At 46.5% G+C, this 24190-nt stretch overlaps 1 protein-coding gene across 1 annotated transcript; it reads left to right on the plus strand.

Moving 5' to 3' along the window:
* The first annotated feature begins 117 nt into the window (after window positions 1–117).
* LOC108931654 (ankyrin repeat and SOCS box protein 13-like) lies at window positions 118–4702 on the plus strand. Its single transcript, XM_018747593.2, has 6 exons — window positions 118–190; window positions 736–923; window positions 1081–1237; window positions 1585–1719; window positions 1818–2009; window positions 2789–4702. Exons 1-6 carry the CDS (start codon window positions 154–156, stop codon window positions 2914–2916), a joined length of 837 nt encoding a protein of 278 aa, XP_018603109.1. The 5' UTR covers window positions 118–153; the 3' UTR covers window positions 2917–4702.
* Window positions 4703–24190: the final 19488 nt, after the last annotated feature.

Below are 24190 nucleotides of genomic sequence, written 5' to 3' on the forward strand. Positions count from 1 at the left end.
ACAACTCCCAGAGCCCTTCACGCCAACACCTAGCAAAACAAGCGCAGCCCACGTGACTCGGTAATGGAATACGTGCGGCGCGCGTGTCGTGTTGCTTTGTTTTTGCACACTCGTGCTGTTACCCGCAAGCCGGTGTGAGCGCGCAGAGTGGGAATGGAGGTCTCGAGGCCCTACTTTTTTGGAGATATAGGTGAGTCCGTGAACAAACGGCCGCACGCTAACTGGTACGGTTGTTTATTTCCTACATAAGCGAACGCGGGCTCTTCGATGTCACGCGCATGTGCGGTATTTAAAGGGTGCGACGGTTTGCGCGCTGCGTAGCCGACAGGCCGTTGTGTGTTGTCAACCCCCCCCCCCCCCCCCCGCGCTGCTGGGAGAGGACAACTGGCCTTAATTGTGACCTGAGTGACCCTGTGTTTAAATTTACTGGATGTATTTTCTGCAGCTGTGTTTTTTTTCCCCTGTTTTCTGACTTGTTCCTGTTGAAAATATTAAATGTATTTATTGTGGACTCTTTCATTCCTTTTCATGGTTTCCAACTATATTGGGGAAGGGGACTGGGTGTGTTTGGTGAAGACCAGCATGCAGAACGCTATGCAGCGTAGTTTCACGGCCAAGTGACACTTGAAGTGTCACTTTTGACGCCATCACCCATGACGCCCGAGGTAGAAGTGGTGGAACAGCTGAATGTTGACCCACCTCTTTTTCCCGGCGACTCCACGGCCCTCTTTGCAGGATGCTGGGCGGAGCGCACCGAGGTGCACAAGGCCGCTTTCCAGGGTCACGCCCTGCTGCTGCGGCAGCTCATCGAGAGTGGTGCGTCCGTTAACATTGTGGCCGTGGACTCCATCACCCCGCTGCACGAGGCCTGTATGCAGGGACAGACGCAGTGTACAAGGCTGTTGCTGGACGCTGGTGCGCAGGTGAGACACACACACCTTTTCATCACTGAAGTGAAGGATGGAGGATCGTGTCCTCATTGGCAGGTGGGGCACACTGCGAGAGGCTCAGCGCTCGAGGTGACCACAGCAGGATCCTGTCAGACACCCGAACATGATGGCCCGGGGTTGCTTTCTGCAGGTTGATGCCCGCAACGTAGATGGCAGCACGCCGCTGTGTGACGCCTGTGCCGCAGGCAGCCTGGAGTGTGTGAAATTGCTGTTGGAACATGGAGCAGCAGCAAACCCCACCCTCACTTCCCGCACTACCTCACCCCTCCACGAAGCTTGTGTGGGAGGTAGGGCCTAGACTGCGTACACACCCATCAGACTTCACACAAACGGCTTACTTTTGATTGGCTGATATGTAATGTATTTTTCATCCTTGCTAATATTGTGCTATTTTTATTTTAAGCATTCTGGGGGTTTGGTTTAAGCTGTGGTAAAATTTTGAGTTAGAGAATAAATTGATGTACGTGTAGTCTGGCAAAGCTGGAAGAGGTCATGATGGGCGCTTATGTATGGCTTCATAACTGAGGATTTGTAATCAGCACTAAACTTTAGTGGAGAGAGTTTCCCTTCCATCTGCAAATTGCCATGAACGTGGCTTGGGCCAACTTGACCTGTCACGTGTGTTTATGTGCAGGTAACTCGGACTGTGTTCGGCTCATGGTTGCCGAGGGCGCCCACCTGGAGGCGTATGACCTGTACTTTGGAACCCCGCTGCACATCGCTTGTGCGAATGCACATGTGGACTGTGCCAAAGTGTTGCTCAATGCAGGTGAGGAGAGGAGAGCCTCATGCGGTTTGGACATGGTCTCGGAGTTCCGGAACATTCCACAATCATCTTCCGACACTTATCTCGCCATTTCCTCCAAGGTGCCAATGTGAATGCAGCTCGCCTGCACGAGACGGCTCTTCACCACGCAGCCAGGCGCAAGAGCGTGGATCTGATCGAGATGTTGCTGGAGTTTGGGGGGAATGTGTACGCCAGGGACAAATATGACAGGAAGCCTATCGACTACACCAGACCTGGCTCACCCTCGGCTCTCTGCCTGGAGTTTTATGAAAGTATGCATTTTGTTATTTCAGTGTATTGCTGGAACTGTACATTTGGGGTGTGTAGTTGAGAAGCAAAGCCTCTCCTTAATATACACTATCCACTGGGTGGTATCTGGCAGCTCTCGCTAAGTCATGTACAGGTGGTCCTCAACTTACGACGTATGTGAGTTACCACAGCCTGGTCATCCTGTTAACCTCATCGTATTATTTGAATCCCAACATTTGGGTGTAACACCTAAGGATGACGCCTCTACCTGTTGTACGAGAACATGAGTGGACCGTGCTGCCCAAGGCGTCACGTGTCCTTTTGGTTCGATCTCTACCAACGATTGAATGCCGTTTATTTAGAGATAACAGTGAAAATAACATCACGGGCTGAAAATATAATACAGTGAAACTAACTATAATTGTTATACTGTACTGTTTTTATGTTGGGGTATAACCTACTGTATATCTATCTATAATGCACTGTTTTACACTTGGGGTATAACATTTCGTCCTGTGTATCTTGAATGTGTAATATTTTTATAGTATTATTTCAACATGAATAATGTGTGAAACTACTGAAGAAATGTAAGAAACCTCATACAATGTAGCATTCGTGGTTTGTTTATAGTATATCCTTATGGTTCACGTAATATAAGGAGGTTTTCGACTTTGGGCGGTGGAGGAAACCCTGTCATAAGCAGAGTCCACCTCTGATGCAGTTTGCTTTCATGCTTTGCCGTTATGAGCGTTTACGTGATGTGCTGACATCCCATGACCTTTTCTGTCTTTCTTTTTTGAAGGAACACCACTGAGTCTGCAGCAGCTGAGCAGGGTCTCTCTGAGGATGGCGTTGGGTACGAGAGCTTTGGAGGTCGTGTCCAAACTCAACATCCCCAGCCGGATCATTAAGTACCTCTGTTATTGCTGAAGAAACCACCATTTTCCACGTGACGTGTACGCACAAGGAACTGCATTTTTACCGACCACCTGAAGCATCACCTAGTACAACTGCTGTTACGGTTCCCCATGCAACTATAGACAGACACACAAACGCACACGCACGCACACACGCACAACTCAGAGCGCAAACCTCCGGGAAGTACAAGAGGGAAGCGAAGGGCACATGCTCTTGTTTTCCACACACGGGTGTCTGATTATTTTGGTGGAAAGAATGTGTCCATCATACACTGGTCTGTGCTTTTATGTACTTAGAAGTACATGTCCCTGCTAACCTGATGTTCTTTGAGGAGACAGGACAAGGACATGCAAAGCTGACAGGTTCATGGTGTGCAGGAGCAGACATTGCAAGCTCCTTCAGTGAGGGAAACCATTTTAATGACAGTTCCTGCACATCTGTCACCTTTGCGAATAGCAGCATAGCGGGCGGATTTGAGAGAGATGCTCTCCAGATGTTCCTGGTGTCTTGGATATCTTGGTGACCAGCTTTCTTTGAAGTGTCATCACAGATGGAATTGTTTCTCTCAAGCTGCAGAGCTCATTCAGCGAGAGCGTCTTCGCCCCTCTGGTTGAAGTCCTTTACATGATGAAAAATCAGCAGAACCCATGAAAATGGGAACGGTCTTTAGTTACAGTGTTTGTTGTGCCTGCCGACTGAGTTCTTTTTAAATCCATCTTTTTAACTGCTCAGAGGGAAGTAAATATTTGCCCTCCAGTGCTCTGCTGGCATTCAGAGCTAATTCAGGTGGACGCACACAGTTGCTGACTGCAACACTGTTTTTACAACCGTTTACAAGCTTTTTTCTCCAGAAACATTAATGTAAACTTCAGTTTTGTACCAAATGGTCAGAATTACACAGCAGGATGTTTTGCTGGCACTCTTCAGGTTATTTACCTTGATCAGAGGTTAGTGTTAGTAACCCGTGCTTCTGTCCAAGCAGCCAGCCCGTTCCTGTCCGGAGAGCTTCCCTCACCCTGAAACCTCAGTTCTGCGAAAAGCCTGTCTGCCCTCGGCCACTGGTGAGGAGGGTCAGTGTGTCGCCACTGAGGATGAAGGGATGTGTGTTGTAGATGCTGGAACTGCCGCTCAGGTTTGACTGCGGCTTTCGCACAGGAAGCAGTGCATGATGGGAGCAGGGCCTGTGCGTGATTTTCACAAAGACTTTCATAATGTCCCAAATGGAAACTGAAATAAGCTGCGATTTATGTTTAAACTGGTGGAATTTTTACTTCAAACGCTCTGAGCTTTTCAGCAAAATAAGCACTGATGCCTTTGCGATAATGGTGCTTTTAAAAAATAATGTTTTGTGTCTGATGGGCTTTTAGTGGTAAGTCATTTGAAATGTTGCCCATGCTTGCAAGGGCCTTTAAATCTGGCACACTTGTGGTTTTGATAGAACAGATTAGATAGGTTTCTATATGGGAATGTGGTTTACGAGGGAGACGTGATTGTTTATTGGGGCAGGCACACAGTGGCACAGCTACAGAGATTTGTGTGTAAACAGGGTTTCATGCTGGTGCTCTAAGTTCTAAAAAATTTAAAAAAGGAAATAAAAGCTAGCAATTCCTAATGAGGGAAGTGTCATTCTCTTCATTTATGTGATTTGCTGCTTCGAATGCCATTTCTCTTCTTTTTCCTCTCTTGCTTTCCAGACTTTGTGTAGGACAGGAAACAACAAAGGCAGAACCTACCTGATTTACTGGTACTTAAGTGTTTTTTTTAAAAGTTAGAAATATATTTACATGTATTCTTTTAACACACACTTGTCTCTGAAGTGACATGCAATGATTGCTATGTATTACAGTATTTAGCTGACACCTTTATCCAAGGTGACTCAGAGTGATCAATATAATTTTATTTAATAAATGTATATAATTATTTTTTTGTCATGCACTGAAATATTAAAGTCTTAGTGAATCCAAAAAATGGCTAAAATGAGGTGTGTTAAGTAGAAAAATATTGTTTCATATTGGTATGTTCATGGTTTGACTGCTGTGTTTCACAGTCAAGTGATTGAAGTAACTCATGTCATGATGTTTATTTAATATGTATTTTATTGATGTTGTCTGTACTGGAAATGCTATTTATGGAATGTTTTATGTAATATGTGAACTTCTGTATAATGACTATCTGCCAAATGAAAATACACTGATATTTTAAGTTAATATCCAAAGTGTGATTCCTGAAAGTTGCATAATTTTCTGCTTTGGATTGGAGGGTGTGAGTGAATGATTCTAATGTGTGGTGAGTTTGGGGATCAAGAACTGAGCTGCTGAGAGGTTGAAAAATTGTGTGGTGTTTTTCATGAGGGCCACTAGGTGGCGCCTCGATCTTTTTCTCCTTTTCAGTTATAAGGGTTTTTTTTGTTCTCTTACTGAGTCACTGAGCCAATATGCACTGATTTTACACACGCATTAAAAAGGCCGTTACCTTCCACTGCATGTAACCCATAACTCCTGGTGTAAATATTCCTCTTGACATAGATGGCACATTTTCTTTAACCTTTTGAGTTGATGAGTCTTATTTCAGTTGTGTAGAACCCCTGTTCTCATACCCAAAAAAAAGAATTAGCTGTAGTGAGTTTATTTTGTAGACCCTGGACTTGGATAATTCTGAAAATATTGAGTGCAGCTGGGTTGAGTAAAAGCTGGCCTTCCTTTTATTGAAGTGTTTTCATTTCCTGTAGTGTTTGTAGGTGATGATTTCTTGAGGCAGCGCAGTGATTTACAGTGCTTGTAGTAAATGGCATTGTGCCATCAGAACAGGGCTTGGACCTGCTGGTTCCAACTGAAGAGAGTTCTGTCTGCTCTCGGAATGAAAACAAAGGGGAAACGGAGACTGTCAGACGAGACTGGCCGTACTTCCTAAACGGAGGAATCTGCCTCCGGCCTGGATCTTGCAGTCGTGATGGTCCACTGGGTCGACGCTTGCGACTGTGCAGATGAGGGACAATGAAAAGCAGATGTGCAGTGAGTGTTTATGCCAGGCGAGGTGCGGGTCTGCTCATTGGGGAGAGGGCGGCTCGGTCCCGTCCTCTCGTTGAAATGCCGAAACGGGACCTTGTTGTAGGCCCCCTGCTTCCTCGGAATAGCTCTGTGTTTGCATGTGAGCTCAGGGTCTTGTCCACACACCCAGATGTCCAGCCACAGGGCTGTGGCCAGTTTACATGGGAACACTGTAGGCTGGTGTGTGTGAGTGTTGGGGGGAGGGGTACTTTCTCCTCCAGTGTGCACTGCCACATGCAGTCCTACAAGAATTTGCATGGACCCACTTGTCCTTGTATGTTGTATACTGTGGTCATATGGAGTATGGGATCAGTGTGAGTCCTGTGTCCCTTGCACCCTCTCCACCTTCTCTCAAACCTCTCTCCTTGATTGTTGTAAACCCTTTGATCCATAACAGTATGGAAATGCAAAATGCTCTGAGTGATGACTGTAATTTTTGGTCATGACAGATGAAGTTCAGGCCACATTTTAGGAACAATTCACACAGAACTCCAGGTAATCCACTGATGGGACAGCTGGTGGTGTAGTGGTTAGTGCTACAGCCTTTGGATCCAAAGGTTGCAGGTTTGGTTCCTACCTCAGGCTGTAGAACCCTCAAGCAACATATTTACCCTAAATTGCTCCAGTAAAATTACCCAGCTGTATAAATGGGTAAGTAACTGTAATGTTAACATTGTAAGTTAACTAAATGAATGAATGTAATTCCACAAGATTCACAAACTCTCTCCTCACATCTGTGTGTTTTGCAGGTGAGGGGGTAGCAGCAGCAGCGGCTCTTTAAAGGAGTGAGGAATGTTTGATCCATCGTAGAGACGTCTCGACAAAAATGTGCTTTTTCTTCTGTCCTGAAGTTTGCATGTCTGGAAGATGTTTTGACCAGATGAGTGGAGCTGTGTGAAAGCCAACTTTGTGTGTGTGTGTGTGTGTGTGTGTGTGTGTGTGTGTGTGTGTGTGTGTACTTGAGAAGGGGGAGTGAGCACAGCGAACCCAAAAGAATTCATCAGGTATCGTTTACAGCGGCTGTCGTCTCTGAGCCCGCCTCAGATCTCTTTGTTCTCTGTGGGTTTAGAGAAGCTGGAGAGGTGAATTATGGGCACTCAGGACGAATGTGTTCAAAGGCCCCGCGCCACGCCATCACCCCTCCTGTTCCATTTCTCTCTCTCTCTCTCGTTCTCTGTGATATGCATATTTACTTTTGTGTGCGCTGTGTGTGGTCTGGTATTTACTCCACCTTGGCACCTCAGCACCAAAAGACAAGTTGTCTCCAAAGAACTTCCATCTTCTGCCTGCTTTTGGGGTTTGAAGTAGCTGTTGACCTGAGACATTAATAAATGGGACAATGTTGACTTGCAAAAACAAGAAAGGGAATGTTGTACAGATTATCGGCAACCCTGCTTGATGCCTACACATGCTGTGGGACTGGGGTGTCTCACACTGGGGTGTGACTGATGTAACCCCTCCCCACACACACACACACACACACACACGATGGGGAGGGTAGGCTAAAGGCCAGTAGGTGGCATAGTGATTAAAAATAGCTGTCTTGGATTCAAAAGGTTTGGAATCAAAGCTCTCCTCTTGCCGTAGTACCCATGACCATAGTACTTATCCTGAATTCCTCCCGAAGTTATGAACCCTGCTGGATAAATAATTGTGAGTATCATGGAATAGAAACCCAACATTGTCAGCAACTTTAGGTGAAAGCATTACTGGTATTTATTCATTTGGCAGATCCTTTTGCCCATAGCAACAAAGAAAAGTTTGTTTCTCCTGTGGGCAAAACAGAGGTACAGACATGTCATGTCATTGTCAACAACCGCTTGACCCAAGCAGGGTCTTGGCGAGCCAGAGCCTAACCCAGCAACACAAGGTGCAGGGCCAAGAGGGGAGGGGACACACCCTGGGGACACACCAGTCCATCGCAAGGCACCTCAAGCAGTACTCAAACCCCAGACCTGCTACAGAGTGGAACCCGGCCAAGCCTACCATGCCACCACAGCCACCACAATACAGAAATGTGATGCACAAAGTACACATACTCAGTACAGTACCACTGTTTCTGCCCACATACATTACATGAATAGCTCTACATAGACTTGATGGTGAGGATTTCAGACCAGTAACACACACACACACACACACACACACACACACACATTTTCTGAACCGCTTGTCCCATACGGGGTCACAGGGAGCCGGAGCCTAACCCGGCAACACAGGGCGTAAGGCTGAAGGGGGAGGGGACACACCCAAGACGGGACGCCAGTCCATCGCAAGGCACCCCAAGCGGGACTCGAACCCCAGACCCACCGGAGAGCAGGACTCAGTCCAATCCACTGCGCCATCATGCCCCCCACCAGTAATACAGTGAATGAATAAAAATAAAACAGGCTTGCTTTCTTGCTTTCTTTGGCCTTCCTTGTACCTTGGGCTTCTTTATGGGCTTCCATGTGTTCCCATGCCTGATGCTACGGGATCGAGAGCAGTCCGCGGGACACAGTGCGGCTGGGCAAACCTGACAAACACCGGTTACGTAAGGCACTCGCTGAGGTGCTCGGCCGACTGGCCCTCGTCCTTTGTTACACACTCTGTTGTTACCCCCTCTATCCAGAACAGACTGTTCCACAGCTTCTTTAGATTCTCCTTCTGTTCGCCCCTCAAGGCAACGCTGTTAGTGTCTTGTTGTCCTTGCCAGTACAAGGTGTGACTCTGCCATTAACACACACTTTTGCACTTATGGGACACTTTCCTGGGTGTCCTCCAGCACTTTGACTGAGATGTCTCCATAACAAAAGAAATGAATGGAATGCAGAACGCAGCTCTTTTATTATGCAAAGAAATGGGAAACGCCTGAAATTTATGCTGACAAAATGCTCCATATATTCATGCGGTACACAGCCCAATGCACAATAACAGTTGCCAACACATCCTCACTCTTAACTAACCTGGTAGGTGGAGCCTAAGGTTAATTTATTTCCTTTATTTCCTCAGCAAATTATCTGTTTAGCAGGTGCCTTTATGCAAAGCGATTTGCACAGGTCACCTATTTGTACTTGTAGGTCCTGGAACCTGTCTCATGTCTGGTTTATTAACCACAGTGCCCCCTAGTGTCACTGTTTATGTAAAGGCATGTTGATATTGTTCATTGGGCTCTGGAAGACAGAGCTGATGGAAGTCCTTAGACAGAGAAGGAATATATTTGTTATGTTGGCATAGCAACGGATGGACCATTAAGGATGGACCAATGTTTTGTTGGGTGTAGACAGAATGGTACTGAGATTAAATATTTACTTTTACAGGTGAAAATGTATTATTTTTTTCACTGATTGCCAGAGCGCCTCAAAGATAATGGCCTGATGGTATGTGGTGAAGAGCTCTGGTTCTCTAGGGACAAAGTTTCAGCATCACCTCACTCACTTTGCTGGTGCGAAGCCAGGCGGCTCAGATAAAGCCTGACAGTTTACATACAGCGCCAAAAGGGGCGTCTCAGGTGCTTGACTGCAGGTTCGAGCTGGTATGCGTTGCACATTGTCATATTACTGTTTTGCTTTTTTGGTTCAAAGTTGGCATCTCTTGTAAAGCTCAGTCCCGTAAATCCCCTCCATCATGACATCACCTGCAGATGAGAGACTTGGGACTTTGTTCTTTGGCTTCGTTGGTGACAAACAAGTCCCACCCTTGCACTGGCCCCCTGCCCTCAATCATCCAGGCTCTGCAGAAGAGTGGGTCGAATGGCTTTGCTTTGCCAAAGTTGTGGACTGGCAGCTCCACTTCACCACCTTTTGCTGAGACTTGAACAGGTTCACAGTACAACAGTGCAACAATGAAAATGAGTGTAGGATCTTCTGAAGTCGTTCATGCTGGAGCCATTGCCATCAAGGAAGTGTCGCCCAAAAAAAACCACAGTTTTAAATGCAGTGCAATATGAATGAGCTTTGACAGAGGCATTGTGGTAAATATCTAGCCCTATCAATCAGTATTTATGCACCATCTTCTTGCACCTTAGGAAGGTAATGCATTTCTGAGAAACCTTTTGTAAAGTTAATTCTCATATCAGGGATACAGTAATTGCCATTCCTTTTAAGGTCAAAATTTGTATGCTTTCCCCAAAAATTGGCACCCATTTATGCAAAAATATCACAAAATCCCATTTAAGTGGCCACAACTATGTTACTATTAGTTAAAATTAGTTATTATAACAAGGCAGCATCTATTCATTAATGCTTTAATATTGTATGGCTGTATGTCTGTGCTTAGTGATCGATCACAAATACAGCAATAGGTTTAACATAGTAACAGTAGACACACACAGTCCGAAACCGCTTATCCCGAGGGGGGTAATGGCAAACCGGAGCCTAACTTGGCAATACAGGGCGCAAAGCTGGAGGGGGAAGGGACGCACCCAGGACGGGATGTCAGTCCATCGCAAGGCATCCCAACCATAACTCGAACCCCCAACCCACCTGAGAGCAGGACCTGGCCAAACCCGCTGCGTCACTGCACCCCCGCACCCCATAGTAACAGTAGAACATAGTAAAAAAATACTGCAAAGCAGTACTCCAAAAACAAAATAAAATACTGCAAAAGAGATTTATGCTCAGTGAATAAGCTGACATGCTGCCTTACAGCACCTGGGCTGTGCAGCTGGACATGAGTTCAATCCCTATTCAGTCGCTGTGGAGTTTGTATGTTCACTCTGTGTGCAGTTGGGTTTCATCTGAAAGACCTCTGCTTCACGTGAACTGGTGACTTTAAATTGCCTTCTCTGTGTTAGTGCGTGTGTGTGTGTGTCACACTGGTTTATAATTGGCAGGATGATTGCAGGGAGTTTAGGGCTGTGTATTTAACACAGTAAATCACCTTGGATAAAGAAGTCTGCTAAATACTAGTTAATAATCATTGTTTGTTGCATTGGAGAGAAGCACCTGCTAAAGAAATAAATGTAAATGTAATTGTGTTGCACTGCACAGCTGTTGGGAGGTGTGCGAAACCTAAAATTGGCCCTCATAATGCAAAGAAATGTTTCTTAAGATGAAGGAGGGGTATTAAATGAAACTCCTTGTCAAGTCAAATTCTTGTAACCTGATGAGTGTATCTTAAAGAATGCCCATATGGTGCAGTGCTTTTTTAAACATAAACTTAATATGGTAAAGCAGAGCATAGGTTTATAGTAGTATACAGTATGTATAGTTTATAGTAAAGTATATGTAAGTAGTCTTGGAAAGCAGTTTAAGTAAATTAATTTTATAATGAAGACACCTTGGTTGGATGTTTTTTTTCTGCACCACCCACTGTGATCCTGCCATGTACATATTTTAATCACAATGAATTATTTCACACGCATGGAGACATAACTAAAGGATTTGCCTGAGTCCTGCCTTTCATATACAACACTTTGTGACCCTGGAACTAACATGATGTGCTTGGTGCGGAAACCGTACCTTAATTCACAAATATTTACATATCTGTACGCTGAGTCATTAGCTCGGTATCGATAAGAGAGCCTCAACGCCATGGGAGACCGTTCAACCTTGAGTTTATTTAAAACCCACTCAAATTATCAGTACGTCCATTCATTGAACAGTAAACCTGCTAGCAACCCAGCTGGAAATGAGGTAATGTCTAGGTTGCTTTTCAAGAGATTTCTCTGAAAAAAGACAGTGCATATATTGTTATTACCAGGTTATATATTCTGAAGACAGACTTTGGGCTGTTTAATTAGACTGATTATGGGCAAAAAGGGCTTTCAGTTTCCGTTGAGCGTAACCACATCTGCTGAGGGACCAAAGGGCTGATTCCCTCATCTGCATGGACAGGAATTGTTGCCCAAGGCCTGTGTGCTCCATGATGGAAAGACTCAATGTAAATGTGTGAAAATGGGGCCTTTATGAAGCACGCCTCAGTTGTACACCACAATTGTCACATCCCTGGTGCTGCCAACGATAAGAGCGCTGAAGTGTGCTCGCTGTCGAGGTGACCGTTCATTGACTCTCACGTACAATGCGTACTCACTCATGACTCATGTGATATCTTGTGGCCCTTTTAGGAGTGTCCTGTTTCATCTGGAAATTTCAGATTTCAAATCGGAGCGACTTCACTGGCTCGTAGAACAGCGTTCCAAATTTTGCTGGAAGATAAGCACACACATACAGTATGTGTCGAGAAAGCATTGGTCACAGTGACCTTGATGCTGTCAATCAAAGATCTCAGTTAAAATTTACACCAGTTCCCTGTGAATTTGTTCCTTCCAACATTTAAATATCAGAAGGAAATGTATTTATTTACATGCAACTTTGCTTGATCACACCTTTCAGAAGTGATGGACCCCAGTTTACATACATACGTTGTCTGAAACCACTTGTCCCAAGCAGGGGTCATGGCGAACCAGAGCCTAACCCAGCAACACAGGGTGCAGGTCCAAGAGGGGGAGGGGGGCACACCCAGGACGGGACACCAGTCCATCCCAGGGCACCCCAAGCAGGACTCAAACCCCAGGCCCACCAGAGAGCAGGACCTGGTCAAACCCACTGTGCCACCACACCCCCATGACCCCAGTTTAGTTACAGTTATATAACACCTCTCTCTCCAGCAGCTTTCATAACACAGAACCGATCGAAGAGTTCAGCCCATGTCAGTGTGGAAATGACAATGGATCCTCAGTGGCCCATGTAGAAAATCCAGTATTTCTTGCCATGGAGGTCTGGTATTTGATGGAAGCTGACTAGGTAGTTGGTGCTGTTCCCGCAGCACACCTTGTAAGGACAAACCCCTGAAGATAAATACTGATGTAGGAGCTTTCAGCTTTTTTTAATTCCTCCAGTGATTTTGGAAGCTGTTATTATGACAGCATCACCTTAACTTTTCCCAGACATGCCGATCAAGGCTGAAGGGATGGTTTTCCTGGAGCTCTCCGTCTTAGATCAGAGACATATGGTAATAACATATCTAAGTCCTTCAATGCATAGGATTAGTCAGAATGTCCTTAAAACTAACTTCTGCTCTCAGTTACTGTACCCTTTCTGCCTCTCGTCTCTGCACACAGCCTCCTAGGGATGGTGATCGAGACGGTGACACACTGCCAGCCCCGACTCTGTTTTAAAGCGAGACTGGGCCCCAGACCGCCTATTATGATGTGCTGCATCATACACACTCCACTCTAGCACATTCTGTCGTGCCAAATCAGCTCTGAAGCGACTTTTGAAGTCACCTCAGTAAATGATGGTTCAGCCGCAGAGAGAGTGAATGCCTGGATGTGTGTAAACCTGCCCAGATGCTTGTGAGAAGCAGACGAGCTTTACGGGCCGGTAGACGAAACGTGGCTGGAGCAGCAGGTGGACTGAGAGCAGCCTGTCTGGGCTGTGGAGTGCGGAGTGTGGAGTTGCTCCTGACCTGATGTGTCCGTTACCATCAGAGGTCCCATAGAGCTCAGCTGTAAGTCCACTCAGCTCCTCTGCCAGGCTGAAACACCAGACCTCTTTGACTGTTAGAGACACAGAGGGCCGCCGTGACGCTCCCCCGCTCACCCCGACATTGTGCGTGATCAGGAAGTTGCTGGAAATTACAGTGGGCCACACCTGCTCAATAAAGCCTTTCTGTTTTTACAGGGACTGGTGGAGCAAAAGAAAACAAGGAACGGTGCAGAAACTGCAGAGTTCAGCAGCGCATTTTATTCCCCGACAGGACTCCTGGGTGTCCCCGGGGAGCTCAGAAAGGGTCTGATTTAAAGCGCCGGTCAGCTGAGAAAACAGGAAAGCAGCCGTGTGCGTGCGAAAGATCGAGGCTGAGAGAGAGTTAATAAGTAAAAGGTGCCCGATGAATCAGTACCAGTCGAATGAACACTGATGCTATTGTGTTACGCCACGGTCGAAGGACACAGTAATTGAATACAGAAGTCGGTTTTAAGGCGATTCCAGCGAACCTCGTGCACTTGAAAAAGTATAGTTATATTATTACCATTTGGCTCTGATCTTGGAGGCAGTAAATTGCAGCGCGCCGTGGCGCGACCGTTACCGCGAGCCAAGCAGCCGTGCGACGCTGCGCTTGCAGGACCGCTGACCCCCACTTCCTGCTCCGGTGCCAGACAGCAGTCGTCAGCCTTCAGTGAGCAGTGCTCTAACAATTTGGGGTGCACTTACTGCCCGTCTGCACCGAGCGCCGAAGCAAGCCAGACGCCGCTGTTGTTTTTTTTTCCATACAGTCTGTTGAATGGCCATGCTTGGCAGCTGGGGAGGCGCTTCCGCGAAGCAGACGCCCAAGAGGGCACATAGAGAGCGAGTGCAGCAGGACGGTCAGGCGCATGGCTCTGAAATGAGCCCGTCGGAACCCATGTTCCAAAGATATTTTTTAGAAGGTTTCAATGTCCCTTGACAGACATACGCACCGAAACCTGGGTAATTTCATCTTCATCATCATCATCATCATCATCACCATCAACGTCTTCCACCTCTCCTGGGGCATAGGCCGCCAGCATGGGCTCTCCAGGCATCTTTGGAGCCAAGATGTCTTGACATTTCCTTGTGGGCATTTCTGTAGCTGGCAAGGTTTTTACGGTATGAGGTAGCTAGCCCCATGTCCAACCCTTCTCTTTCATCAGCCAGGCTTGGGACCGTTCCGGGCAATTTGGCTTTGTGTAAAAACGTGCTTTGCGTGTGTGACTCTGGGTAAAGTGAACTTGCTCGGTCGGCTGTGGAGACTGCAGGAGACCCTTATCATAACGGTCACTCGCGAGACTTGAGAAAAAGAAATGCGCTTATCTAAGCGGTTTTCAGTCTCAGGTTCCAGACCAGGCGATGGCAGGGCAGGGAGATGGAGGCCAAGATGGCTTGGCAGGCTGGGCAGTGGTGGACAAGGTGGCTGGCAGCTAGGTTGATGCCTGGAAAGGTGGCCATTATTCTTTATTCATTTATTTATTTTTGTTTTTATAGAGTGCTCTTCTCACACAGTGACACACAGCGCTTTAACACAGGCATACAGCACTGAAAAATTGATACAAACAAAGAAGACAGTCAACTAATGGCTACCATAATGAAGAACTTATTACAGAGCTATAAGTATACCTATTGGCCACCGGGGAAAGGAACAAAAACTCCCAACTGAAGGTTAAGGGAGAGAAAAAACCTCTGGGGGTCCACAGGCCAGTGGTTGCCCACCCCTCCTGGGCTTTCTAGAAAGTAACAATTTGTAAGGCAGTGTGTAACAAGTAATTATAATGTTGGTAAATGGCATCTTGGATCCCCAGCTCGGCATGGATTATTAGCCTGATGCCTTTGACTGCGGCGAAGTACAATGCTAGGGCTCTGCTGCAGGTTTGTACAATACAGAAGTTACAGAAAAAGGCAAATAAAGCAGCAGTCAAACTCCAGTACAACATGAAGTGTTAACTAAGCAAATGGATTACTTTTTTCCAGGAGCTCCCTTTTCTAGGGACCATAACCGTAATCTGTTAGCATTCTGTTGGTGGTAGCTCATGTTGTCATTCAGCAGATGAGCCTGAGGTTAAGGATAAAGACAGCTCTGTGTGATTACAAGTCTCTCTCTAGGAGATATAATATAAAAATTGTGGACTGGCCAATGTTTGTGTGGCTCAAACTTGGTGCTCTAGAGTTTCAGGCCATCTTACAGGCACTTCGAGTGAGTCATTTTTATAGCTCCACTGATCATATTTGTTCCTTCGGAATGTGTGTTGACCAAAGATGTGTTTCAGTTACTTTGTCTTGTGTCTTGTAATTTTCAGCAGGGTCCTGTTTCCGTAGCTCTCGTGTCCGCAGCCTGTTGACACTGCACTGGCCGAGTGTTGCGTTGTGTTTGGCGTTCCTCTGTTGTCCTGGAAAACATGATCCTCATGGGATTACCTTGAGCTTGAACGGGCAGCACGGCAGCACAGCGAGTAGCCCTGCTATCTCACAGCACCTGGGTGGTGCAAGAGGACTTGGGTTTGATCCCTGGTCAGTCTGTGTGGAGTTTGCATGTTCTCCCTGTGTCTGTGTGGGTTTCCCCCAGGTGCTCTGGTTTCCTCCCACAGTCCAAAGGCATACTATTCAGGTTCACCCATAGTGTGAGCGACAGAGAAAGTGTGTGTTCTGCTGAAGTATGGATGAGTGACCCAGTGTAAGTAATGTATTTAGCAGTGTAAGTCACCTTGGTGAATAAGGTATGTGGGCTGATAACACTACATAGAGTTCATTGGAAGTTGCTTTGGAGAAAAGTGTCTCTGCTAAATAAATAAATGTAAATTTGGTTTCTGTGAGCGTCACACCTACTGGACTATATTTGCGACCAATCCCAGAACCAGAATGGGGCTTTTGTCCCCACCAGGGGTACAAAGGAGATGCCACTGATTTATGACATCACAAAATGTTATTTTAGGGTTTGGTTTGTCTGTCGTTTCACTGAGGGCGGAACAATTACTCCATGCTGACTCACTCCAGAGGACTTGTTTGCCTTTCATGCAGTCAGATAAGTCACATTTCAGGTAGGCAGAGTCATTGTAACGATGAATGTTTGCCCTCTTGTTTGCAGTTTGTTTTTACTTTCTGTTGGTCACCGGGGGCGTTATAGCAGCGACTGTTTTTCTGGCTGCATGGAAACGGAGTTACCACCCGTCTACGATATACTGAGCATAACTTGCACAGAACTGCAAGGACCGGTTTTTTAGGTAGAAAAGATATTTTTTTGATAAAGTGTCCTGCTCTTATCATCACTTATGAAAATCTGTCCAGTTCATGACTCAGAGACAGAATACTGACTATTACAAAAGAAGTATGCATTGCTGAACACCTTGTGGCAGTTTGATGTGCCTCTCAGGTCTCCATGGTAAATACACATTGGGAGTGACTGCCAACATCTGACTGAATTTGATATCCCATCATACAATGTGATCTTCAGAAAGAGGCATGTGGCTAAAACCTGAAACTGTATTTCTGAAAAGCCAAACAAAATGGAACAGAAAGCGCTGCATGTCCTTTGTAGGACTTACATGTATATTGTAAGGCTGAAAGATCCACGGCTCCGCTGTTACCCGGAACGGCAGCATTTACATTCTAGATCCTATGAAACGGTAGTAATGCAATCCTTGATCCGGGGGTGTGCAGACAGTCCCTTTGGAGGCCCCTGGAGCTCTTCTCCTCTGATGTTCTTACATGAGAGCCCGAGGATCTTGGAAGGATTAGAAGATAGACAAAATTCATTTGCGCTTCACCTTGAATCTTATCCACATGAAAAGTTCTGATACACAGTGGTGTCTGTCATTCAAATCAACAGGAAGGAAACTTTGGCTGATTGGCCCACTTTCTCGTCAGTTGTTGATTTTCTTAATCTCCAACAGTGGGTGATGTTATTTTCTGTGCAAACAGTGAATCTGCTTTATCACATGAGTGCTGATTGTTCTCGTTCCTCTGTGTGGGTGATTGCATCTCTTTCATTCTAGTGTTAAGTGGTGCCGGGTGGACAAAGCAGAGTAACCATCCCAGCTGGGAACAGGCCTGAGAGTGACGGCTCTACATGTTTGGAGGTGACTTTACTTTGGTTTTTGGCATCACATAGGGACACATGTTCGATTATGTCTATTATGGAGCAGCACAGTAGATTTCTGTGGCCCTTTAATTAAACTGGACAGGGTTAGGAATGTTTCACACTGTGTTCAGGGTCGCTGGGACGGGGCTTCATGTGTCCTTCTTGCCTTTTTCTGTGCGTTCTCCTTGTGGCGCTGCTGCACAAAGGACTAACGTGTTTTGTTGGCCAGGTGGCACAAGCTCGAAGCGATTAAACGAATTACAGCCTTTTGAAAATCTGACCTCTTTCTCTGTCGGCTGGGGTTGTGGGCCTGGCTGCTCTCTCACCCCCCGATGAGGTCATATGTTTCTTTAAGCTGTTTATGCCCATTTGCTGGAGCAAACAAAACTGTGAATATCGAGTGAAAATCACTTTGCCAAAGAGTTGTATCTTGGGGAATTTCATTCTTCAAGTAAACACGCAAGCAGGCATGGGTCTGCTGCTGTCCTCTTTGTTTTCTAGATGGAAAATCAGCAAGAGCTCTTGTGTAATGTAAGAGGTGTTAGTCATGTCTGCGTGACTACGAAAGGGGTACCCTTAAGCCAGTGCCTATATGACTTCATTCACTGTGGTTAAGAGCAGCTGAGCTGTCAGACACTGTCAGTGTTGCCCCACCAAGGAGAGATTCCCCTATTTCCAAGGGCCCTCACATCCCAGCTTGATACAGAAGCTGGTTTTTTGAGACATAGGTCTCTTAAAGGAGGTGGGGCAGAGCGGCTCTTGCGACGCCATGGTTTATTTACCTCTCGTGTGGCTCCCCTAAGCTGTGTGTTTGAAACTGGAACAGCCAGCCGTGTCTCCTAAAGATATGTCTGTGTATGCTTGCCACCTTTGCTGAGCCCGTAATACTGAGTTGGCAGAAAGTTCAGAGCTTCTGGGATCATGTGCATGAGGCAACCTGTATGGTGTCGCCCCCTCCCTCCAACCTCTACTCCCCCTTACTCCTGCACATGTCATTTCCTCCTTCCCTGCCCCCGTCACACCTGTAGCAGCTGTCGACAAAGCTCTTCGTAGTTGACACATTACTGCAGACTTCACGCCTCTTCTGCCGTCATACCTCAGTGAGTGATTGGACATGTTTGGTGGGGGGATACTGCTTTCCCGATGTTCTGGGCTGCTCCCTGAAGCATGGGATGAGCATCACTGTGCCATGTCAGTCCGTCACAGTAACAACTGACACGGAGTGCCAATGTTTTCCCATGTGTGGGCAACAGAATGCATAGTGGTTAGAGCTGCAGCCTTCCTCTCTAAGGTTCAAATTGCATTCCTGCTGTAGTACCGTTGAGAAAGAAACTTACCCTGAACTGTTACGGTAAATATTGCCCCATTCCATACAGGACTAGTGGTCAGAGTGGGTGGAACGGTGGCACAGTGAGTAGTGGTGTTGTTTCACAGCACCTGGGTGGTGCTCTCTAAATGTAATGCATAAATTGTACTTTTGCTGAGATGTACTTCGCTTTGGAAAAAAGTGTCTGCTAAATGAACAAATGTAAATGTAAATGTAAGTGTAAATGCTAGAGGACATGGGTTTCATCCCCGCTCAGTCTGTGTGGTGTTTGCATGTTCTCCCTATGTCTGCATGGGTTTCCTACGGCTGCTCTGGTTTCCTCCCACAGTCCATAGACGTGCTGTTCCGGTTTACCCATAGTGTGTAAGTGACAGAGAGAATGTGTTCCACTGATGTATGAATGAGTGACCCATTGTACGTAGTGTATCTAGCAGTGTAAGTCACCTTGGTGAATAAGGTGTGTGGGCTGATAACACTATGTAGTGTTCATTGGAAGTCGCTTTGGAGAAAAGAGTCTGATAAATGAATAAATGCAAATGTAATATAGAGTTACTGCCTTTGAACCCAAAGGTTACAGGTTTGAATCCCACATCCAGCTGTAGTACCCTTGAGCAAGGTACTTATGCTGAACTGAAACAGTAAAAATTACCCAGTTGCATAAATGGGTAAGTAATTTAATATTTCAAGGCGCTTTGGAGAAAGCGTCAGCAAAGGAAGCAAAAGGGTAAATCTTTGTAAATAAATCAACATTGTCAGTCACTTTGAACAAATAAATGTAAGATGTGTGTGCTGGTTGCGTCACACCTTTAGGAATGGTCCGTTAATACTGTACAGCCCTGCTGAACTTAGAAGACACAACCTTTCTGTCACCCCGGTTCACCTTGTCACAGAAGAGAAAGAAATCCAAGACCGGTAGCCCAAGTGTGAATTTTCAGTTCCAGTCTTGTGACATGGAAAAAAAAATCTGACATTAGATCACCTCCTGTGTCGAAAGTTCAGATCCGATGTCAGATCAAGTTTGTCTGCAGGCTTATCGCCGCTGACAAAGGCTGGATTCAAGGAGGCCCATTGTACTTTTGTGTCGGGAACAGCATGCGGGAGACGTTGGCGGCACGCTTACAAACAAGGCATTATAAACTTAAATGTTTGTCGTCTGGCAGACGACAGAGAGATTGTAGGCGATAACCTGAATCCAGATTGGTGACAACGGGGCGCCTTCAGTACTCGCTTTTTGTGATGCAATAATGGGACTCCATTGGGTTCCGTCCAGTTATGAAGTGTCTGTCTCCTGTTTTCATAACGGCGAGGTCAACAACGATCGTGAACAACTGTGTGCCCGTCGTCCTTTTGGCCTAGTTACCCTTGGCACTGCAGGGTTTGCAGGGAAATTAGTTTTACTGTGATTTTATTGCATTGTAACTGACCTCCTGAAGCCCAGATGCACTCCTGACGTGCACAGCTTCGGCTTGGAATGACGTATTTTGGATTCTGCTTCTCGCTTCTTACCAGAGCGGTGTGACCGTACTGTTATAAAAGCAAACCCCCGCAGCGAGGGCCGCTGATAGTTGCTGCAGTCGAGCACAAACTCTCACGTAACCTGCCTAAAAATAACCGTGGCTTCACCTTCGGTATGATGTCCATGTGTACGTCACTCACAACGCATCAATATTTTTTTCCGCATTCAATCGTGATCTGACCAAACGCATTACTTCAGAGCCCACAGAACCGATGCGGTTCCAAATAAGCAGAATCATCTCATGTGGGGTAAACAAGTACTGAGCTCAGGGTCACGTCTGCAGTGCCTTGGTGCACTGGGCTCGGGAGTCATTGTGCATCGCTCTGGGCCTTGTGGCGATTTTCACAGGGTTGCGTCCGGGTCCAAGCCGTGGGTCCCCTTTCTAGCACCAATTGTTGGACCCACTGGAATGCCGCTGTAAAATTTTGTAAATGCTACGATTATAAGGAGAGGAATGCTTTCTTTCCAAATCCTTATTCCTGCATGTTCAAGAAATCAAAACACAGGATGTTTTGAGGTGATTTCTGGGAATCCACCAGATCACTAACCCTTCAGCACAACGCAGAGCGTACAAACTGCCTCCAGGGCACGCGAGTCAAAGCAAGCTGTCGTTCTGAGCAAGGTGTAGCATTACGTACTGAGCAGTGAGAAAGCAGGAGCGATTTGTGAGCCAAGAGTGACGGTGGATGGTTTCTTACAGGGCCGCCCGCCAGCGCGTCCCCCCTGGTCGGCTCCGGGACCGACTGTGTCCGAGGCATAGAGCCTCGATTGCGTGGCCAGCTGTGGGTCTGCACACAGGAGCTCGGTGGAAGAACAACAACGCCCGTTTCTCATACCGTTCCCTAATGGCTCTTTCTGTAACGCGTTCCCTGCCACTGAAGAATTTCCTGTCATCTCCTCACCTCCTCCTCACCCGATCTCACGCACAGCTGCAAGATCTTTTGTTGTATTACATGCAACGTTCCAGCTGCTTCTGACGCAGCGTCTGCAGGACTGATACTGTTAGGCCCATTTTTGTGCCATCTTCATTTTTGCTCAACTTTGTTTTACACTCCGGAGGCAGCAAGTGGCAGAGTAGTTGAAGAGGCTCTATTTGGACTCAGAGGTCACAGGTTCAAATCCCACCTCCTGCTCTAGTGGCCTTGATCGAGGTGCTTACCCTCAACAGAAACGGTAAAAATGACCAAGCTGTATAAATGGGTAAATCAGTGTAAGTAGCTCAATGGTGTAAGTCTGTTTGGAGAGAAGTGTCAAATAAATGTAGGTCCGGCTCCCCACATTTGCATAACCTCCGATAAATATGTTTCTGTTTACCAGCAGCTGTGAATTTTCAGGAACTCTTCATACATAGACAGAAGTGATTCATGTTTTCACTTTTTCCGACAGCAGCTGTAGGGCACCGTCGGCCCCCGTCGGCGGCACCCGACGCTCCAGGGGCAGCCTGTCTGTGTCGCTGCCTGTTCAGTAGGACTGTTATGACACTGCTTGCCCTGCTTTGTGTGGGGACCTGCAGTCTGTTAACCATGCTCCAATGCAACACAAACACACACACACACGCGGCAAAGCAGAGAGATTCAAGGCCTGTTTTGGGGACGCAGTGTACATAAACAGTAAGCTATCCCGCTGTGTTGTTTGGGTCTGGATGGGCCGTCTTTCCCGAGGGCGAGGCGCTAACAACAGATACACTTCGAACGAACAAACATACCCCCGCGTGAGTGATCCAGCGCCCAGAGCCAGGTTGATGACAGTGTCTGAGGCTGGTCTTATCAGAGCACTCGCAGTTTGGAGGTGGGGGACTTTCGAACCTTCCAGTATTTTTGCTACGAATTGTAAAATGTGGAGGAAAAGGATGCGATGCCAGGAAATGAGGCAACGCCCTCTTGTACGATCTGAATGGAGCTCGTTCCTCGTTCCTGTTTTCGGTTCTGCATGCAGCAAAGTCCAGTTTCAAAGAAAAAGGAACAGATTCATTCATCGTCACAGGTTTCATGGAGGACTGCTCAGAACGAAGCGAAAATAGCAAATAATACACACACACACACTTTCTGAACCGCTTGTCCCATACAGGGTCACGGGGAACCAGAGCCTACCCGGCAACACAGGGCGTAAGACAGGAGGGGGAGGGGACACACCCAGGACGGGACGCCAGTCCATCACAAGGCACCCCAAGCGGGACTCGAACCCCAGACCCACCAGAGAGCAGAACCCGGTCCAACCCACTGCGCCACTGCACCCCCCTAGCAAATAATATGTATAAGCAAACTACTTAATTCACTAATTGACTGACTGACTGATTTATTGAATAATTGACTGATTGGCTACACAAATTTTCTTAATCCCAATCCTCAATCTCAATTCAGTTTGGTTGCAGCAGCATCCAACATACATACATACACATACATGACGTAAATGTACATAAATATTGGCATCTGTCTGGGGGGTACCCTTGTATCAATAGTCCCGGGAAGGCTCCGGTCCACCGTGACCCTGTTCAGGACAAGCATTTATTGAAATTGTGTGATGCCCAGATGTACGTAAAGACACTCATAGCCAAACATATAAAAAAGTGAAAGGATGACATCCAGGTACAAAGGGAGGGTAGCCTTGCAGACTGGGTACGGGGGCTGGGTAGCTAGCCATGGTGAAACACCTCGCGATCATTTCGAGTCTGAGCCGTTTGAGCAGGTAAGCTAGTCATTTATGCTCATAGCAACCAGCAGAGGTTTTTTCCATACTGCTTGCAAAGACACTCCATTGAGGTGGGGAAAGTGCAGTGTAAGTGTAATGTACAAGAACCTGGCTGGGGCAGTAGCCTTGTGGATGGGGTGTCTTGCTAAGGTGCTTGAGGGTTAGTCAGAGGCAAAATGCCCACTTCCCCACTGAGGCAACTCACTTCCCTTCACCCCTGCCGCTTCTCTTGAGGAAAAGTCCACCTCTTGCAACCAGGGTTCAGTTCACTTCTCTGCTTTTGCTGCAGTGGAAGTAACACATTTAAAGGTGAGCGCTTTCAGAGAGCAACGACAGCAGCGCTCCTCCCTGGCAGGTCTTCGTTAACCACACCGAGGTTCTTGTTTTGGTACTGCTGTCAGGTAGTTTTTAGCCAGGGTTTACATTATATTGCACAAAGATTCTTTAGAAATAGAAAAAAGAATGGTTATGCAATTGTGCTCATAACACCGTTACATGTTTTCGTGCTGCGGGGAGTTCACTTTGTAATGTAATGCTTTGCCTTGGGCAAAACTGCAATCACCGTAACTATTGTGAAACTGACACTTCTGCACAAACTAAGTTAATATTTCGAACGGTAAACAGATTTTACTATATTTATACCTCTTTATGTTGAATTATGAATGGGGTAATTCAGATTTCAGCTTCAGCAGATTTTATTTTAGACCATTACACTTCTACTTGACTTCCCAGTTAGAGCATTAGTATTTTAGTACATGTCCATTAAATGTCTAATTTACTTGCCAGAGAAAATGAGCAATGCTGAAAAGAATTTAAATATTCCAGAAAGAGGTGGGGGTCATTTCTATAAAACAGTTTGCCAAATATTTAGGGTCAAATTGAATTTGTTACACAAGTCCAGTTAATGAGCTGCATTTGTCTGCCAAGAAGAGTGTTTTAAGTGTTTGGACACTGGGCTGAGTCTGGGCAGCACCCAGCCTGTGACCTCGTGTGACGAAGACCAGCCGTCCAACTGGTGCTCTGAGCTAATCAAACCAGCTGGATCCAGCCAGCGTCGATACGAGCCAAACTAGCCCGCAATACTCTGAAAATAGTCCGTTCTGTCCCAAAGTGTGACGCTAGTGTAGTTTGGCCTCAGTGTGGAAGGGGTGATACTGAAGACAAGCGCTTTTCAAACTGTTTGTATTTAACTCGGCA

Source organism: Scleropages formosus, chromosome 2 (assembly GCF_900964775.1).
Source record: "Scleropages formosus chromosome 2, fSclFor1.1, whole genome shotgun sequence".
NCBI classification, from domain to species: domain Eukaryota; kingdom Metazoa; phylum Chordata; class Actinopteri; order Osteoglossiformes; family Osteoglossidae; genus Scleropages; species Scleropages formosus.